Source organism: Aedes albopictus, chromosome 1 (genome assembly GCF_035046485.1).
Source record: "Aedes albopictus strain Foshan chromosome 1, AalbF5, whole genome shotgun sequence".
NCBI classification, from domain to species: domain Eukaryota; kingdom Metazoa; phylum Arthropoda; class Insecta; order Diptera; family Culicidae; genus Aedes; species Aedes albopictus.
Genome location: NC_085136.1, coordinates 93,081,438 through 93,098,540, shown reverse-complemented (window position 1 = coordinate 93,098,540; position 17,103 = coordinate 93,081,438). Strand labels below are relative to the sequence as shown.

Sequence of the window (17,103 nt, the reverse complement as noted above, 5' to 3'; positions counted from 1 at the left end):
CGTTGGAGAAGTTTCTAAAAGGGATTATTCAAAGAGCTCCCAAAAAGAAATAATTGGGTGAGTTTCTGTAGGATTCCATAGATAAATTCTTGAATGAGTTTTTGGAGGATTTCCTTAAGGAGTCCCGTAAGAATACTTAAAGTAATCCTCTTTAGAAGCCTGAGGTGGAATTGCTGCTGGAATTTGGGAAGGTATAATTTCAGCAAGAATTCCGCCAAAAATACGGCCAGGAATTCCTTCAGAATTTTTGTAGAAATTTTTCCAGAAAATCCTCTGGAAATTCCTACTGAACATTTTCAGGAGATTCCTTCAGTTTTCATCAAGCCATTCCTTGGAAAAAAAAACTATTCCTGCAGAAATTCATTAACAGATTGTAGAGGAGATCCACTAGGCAATCCTCGTTAAGTTTCATCAAAGATTTCTCTTTTTTTAGTAATTCATCAAGAGACTCCTTCAAGAAATTCTCCAGAGGTGCATCTGAGCGTTCATCCCGAAATTGTTGTAGGAGCTCTTCAAGAAGTTCCTTTCTGGAATTCCTCTGAAAATTCTCTCAGACATTACTTCAGAAATTCCTCTAACGAGTTCTCAAAAGATTATTCTAGGAATTTCGCCAGGGTGTTCTCAGAAGTTCTTCAAATATTCCTCCAGGAATTGCACCATTCTTCAGGGATTCTTTCAGATTTTTTCGGGAAACCTTCAGGAATCCCTGCGCAGATTCTTTCAGGGATGTTTTTAGAAATAACTTCCGGAAATGTCTTTTGGTGTTTCTCCAGGAATATCTGCAGAGTATTTCCCAGATTGTCCGGCTTTCCTTTAGAAATTTTTATATTTATTTCCTTAGAACCATAGTGATTTTAGTGATTCCTTCAGAAATTCTAGATTGGTTTCAAATTTCTCCTGGGTTTCCTCCAAAAAATCCTCCAGCATTTTAAAAACACCTCTCAGGGATTTTTTCCACTTATACCTACCGACATTTTGCAAGAAATTCTTTTAGAAGCTCCTCCAGAAATATCTTCAGCTGTTCTTCCAGGTTTGCATCAGAACATCCTCCACGATTGCCTTCAGAATTGCATTTATGGATCTATTCAAGAACTCATCCAGTACTTTTGTCTGCAGTTTCTGCAGAAACTATCTCTGGGATTTTTCCAGAAATTTTAACGTGGTTAACTTCAGAAAATCTTCAAGAGTGTCCATTGGGGATCATTTTAGATTTTTTGTTTTTCAAAAGCTCCCATGAAATTTTTCTTTGCGTTTCTCTAAAGGTTTCTCACAAAAATCTTCTAAAAATTTCTCCAAACCGTAAACTCCTACAAATATAATTTTTCTCATAAAGCTATTCTAGGATTATTCAGGAATCTCTTTAGGAGATTTTCAGAAAAAAATCTTGGAATCTCCCAAATAATCTCCAGGAATTCTTTTAGAAATTCCTCCAGGGAATCCTTGAAAAATTTCTCCAGTTTTTTTTGTAATTTTAGGAAAAACTTATACAAAATCTGTGAAGGAATGTCTGAAATAATTCCTGAAAGAATGTCAGGAGATATTTATGAAAAACCACAAAAAGAAACTTCTAAAGATTTCCTAAGTAACTCCTGACAGAATTTCCCAATAAATTCCTGGAGAAGCCCTTGGAACAATTTCCGAAAGAATCGGTGAAGATTTTTTTTAAATGCTCTTCCCCATAAAAATTATAGCAATAATGCATAGTTTTAGAGCCAAAAACTCCACTTAACAACCACCATCTTGAATTTGGCGTCGCCATCTTGAATTACAGACCGCCATCTTGGATATTCAGATCACTATTTTTGGACTCCGGACATCTTGCCCATACAATATAACCCATATTGCATGGTTTTAGAGCCAAAAACTCCACTAAACAACCGCCATCTTGGATTTTGAGCCGCCATCTTGGATTTTAGACCGCCATCTTGGACATTTTGGTCACCATTTTTGGACTCCAGACATCTGCCTCATACCAAATGTACCCATATTGCATGGTTTTAGGGACTAAAACTCTTTTAAGCAGCTTCCATCTTGAATTTGAAGCCGCCATCTTGAATTTTAGAACGCCATCTTGAATGTTCAAGTCGCCATTTTTGACTCCGGACATCTTCCCCATACAAAGTATACTCTTATTGCATGGTTTAGGGCCTCAAACTCCGTTTTATAGCCGCCATATTGAATTTGGAGCCGCCATTTTGAATTTTAGACCGCCGTCTTTGATGTTCAGATCGCCATTTTTGAACTCCATACATCTTCCCCATACAAAATATACCTATATTACATGGTTTTAGGGCCTAAAACTCCATTAAACAGTCGCTATCTTGAAATTGGAGGCGCCATCTTGGATTTTAGACCGCCATCTTGGATATTCTGGTTACCATTTCTGGACTCCATACATCTTTCCCATACAAAATATACCCATATTACATGGTTTTAGGGCCTAAAACTCCATTAAACAGCCGTCATCTTGAAATTGGAGCCGCCATCTTGGATTTTTACCCGCCATCTTGGATATCGAGGTTGCAATTTTTGGACTCCAGACATCTTGCCCATCCAAAATATACCCATATTGCATGTTTTAAGGGCCTTAAACTCCATTCAACAGCCGCCATCTTAAATTTGGAGCCGCCATCTTGGATTTGAGACCGCCATCTTGGATATTCAGGTCGCCATTTTTGGACTCCAGACATCTTCATCATACCAAATATACTCTTATTGCATGGCTTAGGGCCTCAAACTCCGTTATACAGCCGACACCTTGAATTTGGAGCCGCCATTTTGAATTTAAGACCGCCATCTTGAATTTTGGACCGACATCGTAGAATTTTCGGTCTCCTGTGTTGATATCCGCACAAAATTTGTCGACCATGCTGAAGGTTACAAAAACCGCCGCAGTTTGATGTGTCGCATGATGGGGCTTGGTTCAGTTTTTATGTGGCCAGTTCTACCGGTGCTGGTTCGGATCATTCAAATGGCCATAAGTCCGGAACGCCTTGACCAATCCGGACCATTTTTAATAGGAAATAATGCGGTAAAATTCCGGTTCGATTCAAGCTACAGTTCGAAAAATCGGCCAATGGGAAGTGCCTTAAAAGTGAGTGACCTTTTTGTATACAGACATACATACATACACACATACATACACACATACAGACATCACCTCAATTCGTCGAACAGAGTTGATTGGTATATGGGACTTGACCCTCCGAGCCTTCTATCGAAAATTCGTTTTTTGAGTAAACAAATAGCCTTTCAGTACACTTTGGTGTACGAGAAAGGCAAAACAATCGATGTAAGAATGACTAGAATCCATGGATGTTTTCCTGAATAAGTCATGAAAGAATTTCCTAATAATTCATGGAGGATTTTGTAGTCAATTTGACCCAGACAGGCACGCTGAACGTGCACTACACCATCGTGGAGCGAAAAACCCGAAAACTTAGAAGGGTTAAGCATTAAAGGTAATTCTTGGTGAAATTCCTGGAGGTTCCTCAAAGGGAAGAATTTCAGAAGAAATTCATTGGAAATCCCTTAATAAAAATCCTAAAAACTTTTGTTTTCCAATAAATTCCTGGAATCTATAGAGAAATTTCTAGAGGTACGCTTGGAGGAAATCCTAGACGAATTTCTGAGAAAATACATGGACGAATCCGGCGGAATTTTTGATAAAATCGCTGGGTGAATTTCTGCAGGAATCTCTGCAAGAATGTCTTCCAGCCTTTCCGTGAGAATCCTTATAAGAATCTTTAGAAGAATGGGTATAAAAAAATTGAACGAAACTTTGAAGGATTTTCTAAGACTTTATTAGGAAATCGTTGGAGTAATTTCTGGAAGTGAAATGTCTTGAAGCAATGTGAAGAAAAATTAGGAATTTCCATTATAATCTCTCGTAAAATTTTTCAAAGCAATCCCTGGAGAAAGTTCTTCAGAAAGCTTCCAAGAAAATTTGGAAAAAGTTAAGAATTTTTAATTTTTCATGTATTTGTGAATCATTTCGAAAAAATGATGGAGTATTTTTTGAAAAAGTTCATGAAAGGTTTTCCTGATGAATACTTTGGAAAATTTTTGGAAGATTCTATAGGAAAAAAAAAATCTCAAGAAATTCGCAGATGAATTTCGAGAACAAACTATACAAGGAAAGGAATTCTTGAAGTTTTTCCGAAACATATTATAGCAACCGTTTTGTAAGCCATGCGTTCAAGGCTTCCTTAAGGAGTTCTTGGAGAAATTTCTAAAGGAAATTCTAAAATCTAAATTAATCACTAGAAGATTTTGTGAAAGAATTTCTAACTGAATTTCTTTTTGACTTCCGGGATGATTTTTTAAAGTAAATCTACGAGAAGTTTTAAAAGGAGTCACCGAAAAAATCTCTTGAGAAAACTCTGAGAGATGTTATCAGGAAGTCATGAAAGATTTTTAAAGAATCCTAGGATGCATTTCATCAAAAGTCCATGAAAGAATTATCAAAAAATCTTGTAAAGAAATCGTTGGAAAGAAAGTGGAGCTATTTCTGGGAAAATTATTAGTTGAATTTATAAAAAAATGCCATGGGAGATTTCCTGGAAGAATCTCTCGAAAAGTTTGTGAATGAATCCAATGGGACCGCAGAAACTACGCGAATAGATCTCACATTTTTTGAAAAGTTCCTGGAGGAATTTCCGGAGAAATCCTAGAGGACTTTCTAACAAAAATTCAGATTTTCAAAAGAAAAACAAAAATCCTTGGTGCAATTTCTAAACCAAAACCCGGAGGAAGATTTGGAATAAATCCTTTAAAGATGGTTTGAGAGAATGCTTGAAGTAATTTCCGAAGGAAACTAGGAATCTAGAAAAGTCCCGAAAGAAGTGGTAAATCTCTGAGGGATTTTCTAAAGAAATTTCAGGATGAATTTCTGCAGAAACACATAAACAACTTTCCCACAATAGTCTTTGTGAAACTTCTGCGGGAATCCCTAGGAGAATTTCTAGATCAATTGGAAGTTGCTATAAAAATTTCGAGAATTTCTGGCGAAATCCTTGGAAGAATTTCCAGTAACCCCAGTACAATTTTTTAAGGAACTTGTTGATTGCGCCCACTGTGCGCAATCGCAGCACCTTCCATTCCAGCTACTTTGATAAGCCCTGACATTTGTCTCTGACAGATTAAGGGATAAAGGAATCGGTGGAATGTCAAAAGCTGCTGACTCATGGTGCTGAAGAGAGTTATTAATTGCTCGTGAAGAATTATTATAAAATTTCCTAAAATCTAAAATTAACTATTTGTATACAAACCTACGATATTACTGAATTATTATTGCGAAGGTTAGTTGCATTTTGGTAAGGATTAAGATAATATTATTAGAAGATTGTGCTAATATCATATTTTCGATGTGCAGCTGTAGGATATACCGAGAAGGCAGGAGTCCTTTCGAAGTGTTTTATTGTGTAGAAAAATCGGTGAAGGTAACACTAAATTGTACAAATTTAAATGAATTATTCAACAATTTTGATTGTTAATAGTAGGTCGCTCGAAAGCATTGTCCTCCCACGAAACACTCCGGGTACGAATTCATAGAAACCCACAAACGTGAGTGTTCAAACTTCGAACGTAACCTGTAAAAGTAAACATGTAATTAACGCTTCATATGAATTTCAGGAAATTTTTAATATCGTCATCAAAATAAACATATTCAAAAATTACGGAAACTGTTTCAATCGTTGCTGGAAGCAACACATTAAAAATTTCGTTTCCCGGACCAGCTGAGGATAAACTAAACGATGCCACCGCTTGCACCTCCTCCAGAACGTAGTTGTTTGATGTGCCAATCGGAAGACGACAGCCGGATGGTATGCTGTGACGGCTGCCACAACTGGTTCCACTTCGACTGTGTCGGAGTGACGGAGTCCATTGCTCATCACCCGTGGATCTGTCCGAGCTGCGTCAAACCAAGTACCAAAGGACAACGAGTCAACGTCAGCACCACCGACAGTCAAACAATCTGTGCCAGCCGCACCACCACTCGCGACAGATCCGCTAGGTTTATCTGCACCACCAAATTCTTCTGGGCAGCCAGCCCCATTCGCGCCATCAGCTCCATTCGCTCCAGCAGCGCCCTCCGCACCGCCGGTTCCTTCAGTGACATCGCTTCAGCTGCCTGTAGATCTGCAGCTAAAAATGCTTGAAGAAGAGCGGGAGATCGAGCGAAAATATCTTCAGCGAAAATATCGGCTAATGATGGAAGCATCCGGAACAGCTCATAGCCAACCTTCAACTTCTCAAGCGATTCATGACGACAGCTTTCGCCAGCCACCATGTCATTCCTCACCGTTTCGGCCAACTCATCCTGTCGTTCCAGAGCTACACCTCCTCGAAGGCACCGGTGCAGCGAACGAAACAGGGTTACTTAATTCGAGCCAAATCGCTGCTCGTCACGCGGTAGCCAAGGAACTGCCGGCGTATAGCGGTGAACCAGAGGAATGGCCGCTGTTTATAGCAACGTACGAGAACACTACTAGACTTTGCGGGTACACGCCGGAAGAAAATATGGTTCGGTTGCAGCGCTGTCTCCGGGGTAAAGCACTAGAAGCGGTGAAATGCCAATTACTTCACCCGGCCAATCTAGACTTCGCCCTTTCAACTTTGAGGATGCTCTTTGGCCGTCCAGAAATTATTGTGCATACCCTCATCGAAAAAATCAACCGAATACCGGCACCCAAGGCAGACAGGCTCAGTACGCTTGTGGACTTCGCACTAGCCGTCCGAAACATGGTCGCTACGGTAAAAGCCTGTAAGCTAGAAGATCATCTGTATAACATCACCCTACTTCAAGGTCTGGTAGACCGGCTTCCAACGATGATTAAACTGAACTGGGCAACGTACCGTGTTCAACTACCACGGGTTTCGCTTGTGGAGTTTAGCGACTGGCTGTATACTGTAGCGGAAGCAGCAAGTACGGTAACGATGCCGACACCCGTTGTTGCTTACGACAAGTTACGTCGCGGCGCTAAGGAAGATGGGTTTCTTCACGTTCATTCCGAACACGAATCAGGTGCTAGTTCAATACAGCGGCCGAAAAATTGCTGTTTGATTTGTCAAGGATCATGCAACGCCGTAGAGACTTGTCAGGAGTTCCTTAATCTCGATCACTCCGACCGATGGGCTGCTTTGCGCGAGCATAAGTTGTGCCGAACCTGCCTAGGAACCCATCGAGGACTCTGTAGGTCAGGCGACATATGTGGTAGGAATGGATGCACATTCAAACACCATCGCCTGCTTCACAATGACCGTAGCGAAATCAACGTTCCCGCTACCAGGTACCCTACACAGTCCAATCAGACCACTAACACCGAGTCGTCCGCCAGTGCTACCCAGTACAACTGTAACACGCACAGATGGAATGAGAAGTCAGTACTGTTCCAATACGTACCTGTAATACTTCACAGTAACGGGAATACAGTGCATACCTACGCATTCATTGACGGTGGATCCCATATGACGCTGCTCGAGGAGGACCTGGCTGCAGAACTAAACCTCCGGGGAGAGAAGCATCCTCTCTGTATTCGCTGGACGGCCGATCACTGTCGCTTCGAGGATAACGCCGAACGTATTTCGCTTCAAGTCTCCGGAACGCAAAGTGGTAGCACCAAATTTTCTTTGATGGACGTGTTTACCGTCAAAGACTTGAAATTGCCTGCGCAGTCTCTCTCTGTAGCAACTATGTGCAAACGCTACAGCTACCTAAGGGGGTTACCTGTTCAGTCATACAACGACGTGCGCCCCCGTCTTCTGATAGGGATGAACAATATACGGTTGGGCCACCCCCTAGATAGTCGTGAGGGCAGAGAGAACGAACCGATAGCAACAAGAACGCGTCTAGGTTGGACAATATTCGGAATTTGTTTGGATGATCATCCGAAACCGATAACAGTCCCATACAGTTTCCACATCTGCTCCCACTCACAAAATGATGATGATGATCTACACACCACGGTAAAGAACTACTTTGCACTGGAGAGTTTGGGAATCGCCGCACCCAAAAAGGAATTGCTTTCAACGGACGACGAACGTGCTGTTAAAATACTGCGGGAAAACACGCGGCTCGAGAACGGCCGATATAGCACAAGTCTATTATGGAAATACGACGACGTACGTTTGCCAAACAATAAAGCAATGGCCCTCAGACGTCACCACTGCCTTGTAAAAAGAATGAAACGCGAACCATCGCTAGGCGAAGTACTCAGAAAGAAAATAGCCGACTACATCCAAAAGGGATTCATTCGTAAGCTGTCGCCTGAGGAGGGGCGAAAGGCAGGTGACCGCATCTGGTACCTACCTATTTTTCCTGTATCAAACCCAAACAAGCCAGGCAAAGTTCGCATCGTGTGGGATGCTGCAGCATCGGTCGCAGGCACGTCTCTGAACTCCGTCTTACTAAAAGGTCCCGATCAGTTGAAGCCCTTGCCTTATATACTCTACAAATTTCGGGAACGACCAGTCGCTATATGTGGAGACATAGAGGAAATGTTCCACCAGGTCAGGATGAGCGATGAGGACCAGCAAAGTCAACGTTTCCTGTTTCAAGATAGCGCGGACGCAGCCGAACCAGATGAATATGTAATGACGGTTATGACCTTCGGTGCTACTTGCTCACCAAGCAGCGCACAATTCATCATTAATCGTAATGCTGAGCGCTTCGAAGAGCAGCTACCAGCAGCAGTCGAGGCTATTCGAGAAAACCATTATGTTGACGACATGCTTGCCAGTGTCGATACAGAAGCAGAAGCCGTACAGCTAGCTAGAGATGTCCATTTCATCCACCAGCAAGGAGGGTTCAAAATGAGGGGCTGGATTTCAAATTCTTCGACCGTTATGGAGGCGCTCAACGGTACAGAAGCCGTCGAAAGGAATTTGGATCTCAATACAAATACCGCTCTGGAGAAAGTATTAGGGATGTGGTGGAATATCAAGTCGGACGAGTTCCAGTACAAACTGTCAAAGGAGCGTCACGCCGATCTCTTGTTCAATGCCAAGCATCCCACCAAGCGAGAGATACTCAGTGTTCTCATGTCCATATATGACCCTCTTGGATTACTCGCCAACTTCCTCATGCCACTTAAACTCTTGCTGCAGGAGATTTGGCGCTCAGGAGTGGCATGGGATGAGCCTATTGCAGATCCGCAACTCCAGAAGTGGAAGTCATGGTTGACCTATCTACCCCAGGCGGGTTCAGTACGGATTCCTCGGTGTTATACTGCACTGGCACCCTACGAACAGTTGACCACCGAGCTACACACGTTTGTGGATGCCAGTGAACTTGGCTACTGTGCGGTGTCCTATCTACGACTTGAACTAGGGGAACACATTGAATGCGTGCTGATAGGTGCCAAAACTAGAGTAGCACCGCTCAAATTTGTATCCATCCCCCGTCTAGAGCTCCAAGCAGCAGTGGTAGGCAGTCGTCTCGCTAAAAGCATTCAAGATGGTCATTCAATAAGGATAGGACGTCGGTTTTTCTGGACTGATGCCGCAGATGTGCTTTGCTGGTTACGCTCAGACCACCGTTCGTATTCACCGTTTGTGGCACATCGAGCAAGCGAAATTCTAGAAACGACCGACATCTCCGAGTGGAAGTACGTACCGACTAAAGAGAACGTTGCTGATGAGGGCACCAAATGCCTACGAAAGTTGAGTCTTGATGCTACAAGCCGGTGGAGGAAAGGACCAACATTTATTTGGAAACCTATGGTGGAATGGCCTATGGAACCCCTCCGTAGGAGCATGACTGACCTAGAAATGCGGCCAAGTATGCTACACCATTCTGTGGTGAGTGAGCATCTAAAACCGGAAAACTTTTCAAGCTGGCGGCACCTGGTAAGGGTTACGGCACTAGTTCATCGATTCCCTAACAATATTAGGAAAAGAATCGCAGGCGATGTACCTACAGTGGGCCCACTAAAACGCGAGGAGCTGCTTTGCGCTGAGCTGTTTCACTACAAGAGATGCCAAGAAGAATCTTACGCCGACGAACTGACACTACTGAAATCTACGGGTACAGGTAAGCGATATCTTCCAAAAAACAGTCGCCTCTATAAACTATGTCCAATAGTCGATACTGATGGAGTAATGCGCATCCACGGCCGCATCGATGCTTGCGACTACGTAGATGAATACGCTAAACACCCGATTGTATTACCCCGAGGACATTCCGTTACGAAACTAGTTCTTCAAGATATTCATGAACGGTATCACCACCAGTGTCAAGAAACGTTCCTGAACGAGGCGCGAAGCAGATTTTATATCCCTAGAATACGCGCCGAATGTAAGAAAGTTGCATCTGATTGTCAGCGCTGTAAAATTCGACGGGCAACACCGACACAACCAGCCATGGGCGATCTACCTAAGGCCCGTTTAGCAGCATTTGTCCGACCCTTTTCCTACGTTGGAGTAGATTATTTTGGCCCGTATAATGTTGCAGTTGGCAGAAGAGTAGAGAAACGATGGGGCGTGCTAGTGACCTGTCTCACCGTGCGAGCTATTCATATAGAAGTAGCTCACTCTCTGGACACAGGGTCTTGCATTATGGCTCTACGTAATTGCTTCGCTCGACGAGGGGTCCCGGTACAAATTATAAGCGATCGTGGTACCAATTTTGTAGCGTCGGAGAAAGAACTGAAAAGAGCTTTGTCCATGGTGGATCAAGATGAGCTGATCAAGGAATTTACGTCGGAATCCACGTCATGGACATTCAACCCCCCTGCTACCCCCCATATGGGTGGAGCATGGGAGAGGTTGATACAATCCGTGAAGAAAATCTTATCGGAATTGCGGTTACCTCGCCTACCACGTGACGAAGTATTGAGGAGCAGTTTGATCGAAGTCGAAAACATAGTCAACAGCAGGCCACTAACGCACATACCTGTTGAGTTTGAATCATCGCCAGCTTTGACACCAAACCATTTTCTGGTGGGATCATCCAACGGGCTCAAGTCTCTTATTCCGTTCGACGATAGCGCTACGGCATTGCAGTGGTCCTACAAAGCGTCGCAAACGTTAGCCAACCTCTTTTGGAGACGTTGGGTATCCGAATATTTGCCGACGATTACTCGTCGAACAAAATGGTTTACTCCAGCTAGCCCCCTGTCCGTTGGTGATATTGTCATAATCGTGGACCCGAAGTACCCCAGGAATTATTGGCCGAAAGGAAGGGTGTTAGCTACGACGATTTCCAAAGACGGCCAAGTGCGCCAGGCGACGGTGCAGACCGCATCAGGGATATTTCAACGATCAGTAGTAAACCTTGCAGTGCTGGATGTTGGTGCAAAGAATAGTAAGCCGGAAGCAGATCCGGTTACCGGGGGGGAGTGTTGATTGCGCCCACTGTGCGCAATCGCAGCACCTTCCATTCCAGCTACTTTGATAAGCCCTGACATTTGTCTCTGACAGATTAAGGGATAAAGGAATCGGTGGAATGTCAAAAGCTGCTGACTCATGGTGCTGAAGAGAGTTATTAATTGCTCGTGAAGAATTATTATAAAATTTCCTAAAATCTAAAATTAACTATTTGTATACAAACCTACGATATTACTGAATTATTATTGCGAAGGTTAGTTGCATTTTGGTAAGGATTAAGATAATATTATTAGAAGATTGTGCTAATATCATATTTTCGATGTGCAGCTGTAGGATATACCGAGAAGGCAGGAGTCCTTTCGAAGTGTTTTATTGTGTAGAAAAATCGGTGAAGGTAACACTAAATTGTACAAATTTAAATGAATTATTCAACAATTTTGATTGTTAATAGTAGGTCGCTCGAAAGCATTGTCCTCCCACGAAACACTCCGGGTACGAATTCATAGAAACCCACAAACGTGAGTGTTCAAACTTCGAACGTAACCTGTAAAAGTAAACATGTAATTAACGCTTCATATGAATTTCAGGAAATTTTTAATATCGTCATCAAAATAAACATATTCAAAAATTACGGAAACTGTTTCAATCGTTGCTGGAAGCAACAGAACTTTTGAAACATTTTTTAAAAAACTCTGGAGTAGTTTATGAAGGCATAGTAGAAATTTTGATTAAAAGAATGTCCAGAGACTTTTTTGAATAATAATCGAAACAAATGGACGAATCACTGAACGAGTTTTTGAAAGAATACCTGGAGGAATTTCAACTCCAATTCATGAATATTTTTTTTGGAAAAAAAATGAGAAATTTCATTAGAAAATCAAAGAATTCGTTGTGGAATTTGTAGAATAGGAGGAATTTCTAAACAAATTTCTGAAGAAAATTTCCACATGAACCCATGGAAGATTTTTTGTAAAAATCCGTGACGTAATTTTTGGCCAAATACTCGGACAAATTACCGAAAGATTTTTTAGAAAAAAAATCTAAAGAAATTGTTGGTGAATATTCTAAAGGAATGCCTGGAGAAATTGCTGAATAATTACACCAAAGCCCCAATTTACGCTCAAAACGGTGGGGGGGGGGAGCAACCTTAATAGGGGAAGCGTAAGTTTGGGGGAGCGCTATTTGGGAATTAGTGCATAAATCGGAGGAGATTTTTTTCCAGTTTCAGAATAAGTTTGTAAAGATCGAAATTATAAAGTTTCTTACCTGTGAAAAGGCTATAAGTTTAAGTTATTTAGTTATAATCAATTATTTAGCAGTACTACAATGTTTAGTAATTCCCAACCCATGGTCATGAGCAGAGCGAATTTCTCAAGAACCGAAGGTGCTAGGATGAAGACAAAACTTTTTTCGGATTATGCACTTTAGGGAGTATTTATCACAATATAATTGTATTGCAAAGATCAGTGGTTCCCAATCTGGGGTCACAGGCCAGAACAATTTCTCACGAACCAAAAGTTCTAGGAAGAAGTAAAAATATTTTTCGGATAAATCAACAAAAGGATCAGTGGTTTCCAATCGATGGTCACGGGCCACGTGAAAATCTCAAGAACCGCAAGTGAGAGGACTAAATAGATGTTTTTTTTCGGATTCTACGCCTTTGGACAAACTTACTTGAATATAGCCCAGTGGTTCCCAATATGACGTCGCGAGCCACGGGAACTTTCGAAGCACCGGAAGTGCTAGAAAGTAGATTAAATGTTTTACGGATTACATTGATGAACAACATGCGATGGCAAGGAGCAGTATCTTTAACACAGATGCATTTCAAAGACCAGTGGTTTCCAATTCATGGTTACGGGAAATACGTCTCGAAAGTGTATCAGGGAGTCTCAGTGTTATTTCAGAAATTCTCAGGGAGTTCAGATGGTCGCAGGAACGTTTCAGGAGTTCTCAGGGGGTTTCAACAGGGGCTCCATGGGGGCGTTTCAGAGATTTCTCGGGAGTTTCTAGGGTTCTCAGGGAATCCCAGATGGATTATAAGAGGAGTCTAGTTGGAGTTCCAGGAGGTCCCAGGGGGAGTTCCAGAGGGTCTCATTTCAGAAAGTTTCAGGAGATCTCAGGGGCGCTTCAGTGGGTCTCAAGGAGTTTGAGGATGATCGCAAGTGTCCTCATGTGCGCTTCGGTGGAACGAGGGGCATCTGAATGGTCAAAATTTGATCTACGTGGTTTCTGAACAGACCCATACTGTACATACGTCAAATAATAGACCGTTACCTCAGCTTCGAATTCACTAAGCTTTGTAACACTCCTTTATTGTAAGAAGTGATCCTTGAGCACTCAAGGCGACTGGGAAAGATTTACTTAGGACCGGGACCAGGATGATGCTAGACTGACGAAGAAGGTGACCAAAACGGCACTAACCCAAGAGCTACTGAGCTAGAAGGTGCAGGTGATAGCCCTGATAGGAGGGGCTACTCTCCAATACTTGGACGAGGAACTTGCAGCCGCCCTCAAGTAGCAGTGTGAGGTAGATGTGCATCGATTCCGCCTGCGAAAAGGCTCGGCTGCCCTGCAGAGGTCAGAAAACAAAAATCGTGGGCGTGTGAAGACCCTGACAGAAGCAAACTCTGCAGGAAGCAGGAAGTGCGGAATAGAAGACCACATCACCAGGGAGTGCATCTCGGTGCAGGTAGTCAATCTCGCTGCTGAGGTTGTCAATCTCGGAGTCAAGTACATATATCGCCCTACTAGAGGATCCACACTGCATCCCTTCCGACAACGGGAACTGGATAACGGATAAGACCAAGCGAGCGGCTATCGGAAATAATGTCCACGTCGAACGAGGCTTCGCAATAGCGAGGATTAACGAGGTGTATTGCTGCCCCTTACAGGTGGCCGTTAGACCAGTTCTCGTCTATGCTGGATTTGCTATTAAGAAGACCTGAAGGACAACGTGCAAAATGGGTGGAATGTTTAGGAGGCAGAACGAACTGGCAAATGTGGGACGTGGCCGAGGATGAACCTATCAATTTCAGCATGGTCTTCCTTGATACGCGCGGGTATACCGCTTTGGCTATATGGGCCCGTCATCACAGTATTTGTTTGTTTGAATGAAACAACAGATATGTTCCGCTTTATTAATCGAGGTTCAATGGATGGCGGATTCTTTGAGGATATCGCAATCCATTGTTCAAAGAACACTTGTCCATACATAATGTGAGATTAAAACATCGAATTTCATCTGAGTAAATCTCATCACTCGGGTCGATTTAACGTTTAGTTTTACTCTGAAACCGATCAGCTCTGCAACGTTTCTTCCGGAATGACTCCATCGATGAAGTTTAACACTATACTGGTTTACATCACAATCGTAACTCCATCCGTGGTGCTGTCCTTCCCAGGAGGATGCAGCCCCATGTGTGTTATGTATAAACCAAGCTGCTCGAAGGGAGCCAAACAGAATTCTGCCATTCCAACCGTCACTATGTATCCTCCGGGAATCGATTACTGTGAACAGGAGGATACAGCCGGGCAAGCCCCTGGAACGATGAACAACTGCCTGGCGAACAACATGATCGAAGCAATGCCGGCAGCTGCAGCAGCAGTAGCAGGGTCGAACCAACCACAGAATACAATCGGTATTCGATCGGACGACTACTCCCTGGAGTGGGTCCAAACTTTATCCGGCCAGCCTAAGGAAGCGATGGAAAGGAAAAAGGTGGAAAAGCTGACCGGTATTAGTCATGGAGCAAAAGTGGACTCATTTCAAACTGGAGGATTCTGGAACCAGTACGGATGACGGAATGAGGTTTTTGAAGATTTTAGGCATTAAACGTGAATAAAGTTGATCAAACATGACAACATTGTGATAGTTTTTTTTGGATTCTTCTACTGATTCAATCAGGGATTCCTCAATAATTCCATCAGCAATTTCTACAGAGTTTCTTCCAGGAATTCCTACGGAAATTCTTTCAGAAACTTCTCCAGGAATTTCTCCAGTGAATCATACAAGAATGTCTTCATGAATAATTAATACGGGAACTCCTCCAGTAATTTTACCAGGGATAACTACAGGAACTCCTTTAGGGACCCCCCCAGGAACTCTCCAGAAGCTTCCCCTGGAAATCTATAGCAATTCTTCAAGAAATTCCCTAGGAATAATTTCTTTGGTAATTTCTCCAGGATTACTGCAAAATTTCCTCCAAGGATTTTTTCCAGGAAACTATTCATGAATAACTGCAGAAATTCTTCCAGGAATTCCTTCAGGAATCGACTTTGAGATTCCTGCAAGAACTTATTTAGGAAGTCTCTCTACGAAATGCATTGAAAATAAGTTATCCAGGGATTATCGTTTTGCCTTTCTCGTACAGTAAGTGATCAGGATCAAGTCGCATACATACCAATCCACTCAGTTCAATGATTTGTGATGATGTCTGTATGTGTGTATGTATGTATGTCTGTGCGCAAAATAAGTTCCCTCACTTTTAAGGCACTTTCCTTTGGCTGATTTTTCTGATTATAGCTCGAATCGAATCGGAATTTTACCGAATTGTTTGCTATTGAAAATGGTCCAGATCGGTCAAGGCGTTCCGGAGTAATGGTCATTTCAGTGATCCGGGCCAGCACCGGTAGACATCACACTGCGGTGATGTTTGAAACCCTACTCATGGTTGGCACATTTTGTGTAGAAATCAACACTGGAGATCACAAATTCGGTGGTGTCGGCCCAAAATTCAAGATGGCAGCTGAATATTCAAGATGGCGGCTTCAAATTCACAATGGTGGCTGTTAAATGGTGTTTTAGGCTCTAAAACCATGCAATACGGGTATATTTGGTATGGGGAAGATGACCGCAGTCCAAAAGTTACAACCAAAATATAAAAGATGGCGGTATAAAATTCTAGATGGTGGCTCCAAGTTCAAGATAGCGGTTGTTTAATGGAGTTTCAGGCTTTAAAGCCATGCAGTATGGGTATATTTTGTAAAAAACAGAAGTCTAGGATCAAAAAATGGCTACCAGAATATCCAGGATTGCGGACTTAAACCCAAAATATCGGCTCAAGATACATGATAGCGGCTATTTTAAGTTTAAGGATCAGACATCAAAAGCCAGTTAAGCGAATCATATCTGGTGCCATGAAATGGATATTTGTTAAACGTATGAATGTGCGATTTTCATCAACATATTACTTGAGTTTTGTTAAAATGAGTTTTCGAAGTCGCCATCAGCACTAGGTGGATTAATTAGGGTTTTTTTTTTGTTATGAAACATCACCGACTTCATAGATCATGTATTGAAGGTTCAACTCATATTGACTGACGGACTCGCAGTCCATTCAGTTATGCTCATATTAGACTGGCTCCAAATCCGTCACGCCCCCTTAATAAACCAGGAAACCTGACTCGTTCCCGCGGTTACTGTGGAATGTGTATGGATTCGTTCTCTTCCGAAAGGACCGGATCAAGCATCGGGGGTGGTGGCTTGGTGGTCGTCGGTTTCTTTGTCGTCCGCTTTTTCGGTTTCTTTTTCTTCGTCTTAGGCTTTCTGGTCGTCGGCTTGGTTGTCGTCTTCTCCCACGAGTCGTCCCAGTAGTCTTCATCCTCGCAGTCATCTTGCGGGGGGTGTGGCAGCGTCGTGTTAGAAGCTATCGGGATCCCTGGAGGAGGAAGAATGATGTCCGTTGCATTCGCGGCGGGTGGCTTAGGGGTTGTCGGTAGAATGGCGTTCTCCGCGGAGTACTCTTCGGAGTACTCCTCTGAGCAGCAACATGG

General features: G+C 42.8%; 2 protein-coding genes across 2 annotated transcripts in view; both read left to right on the top strand.

The window, feature by feature from the left end:
- LOC109402089 (uncharacterized) overlaps positions 1-17,103 on the top strand; it is a 157,069-nt gene that overhangs the window by 42,772 nt on the left and 97,194 nt on the right. The gene's annotated exons all lie outside the window — the stretch shown is intronic.
- Positions 5,757-14,276, top strand: LOC134288735 (uncharacterized). Its single transcript, XM_062854511.1, has 3 exons — positions 5,757-6,105; positions 6,335-9,358; positions 14,083-14,276. Exons 1-3 carry the CDS (start codon positions 5,757-5,759, stop codon positions 14,274-14,276), a joined length of 3,567 nt encoding a protein of 1,188 aa, XP_062710495.1.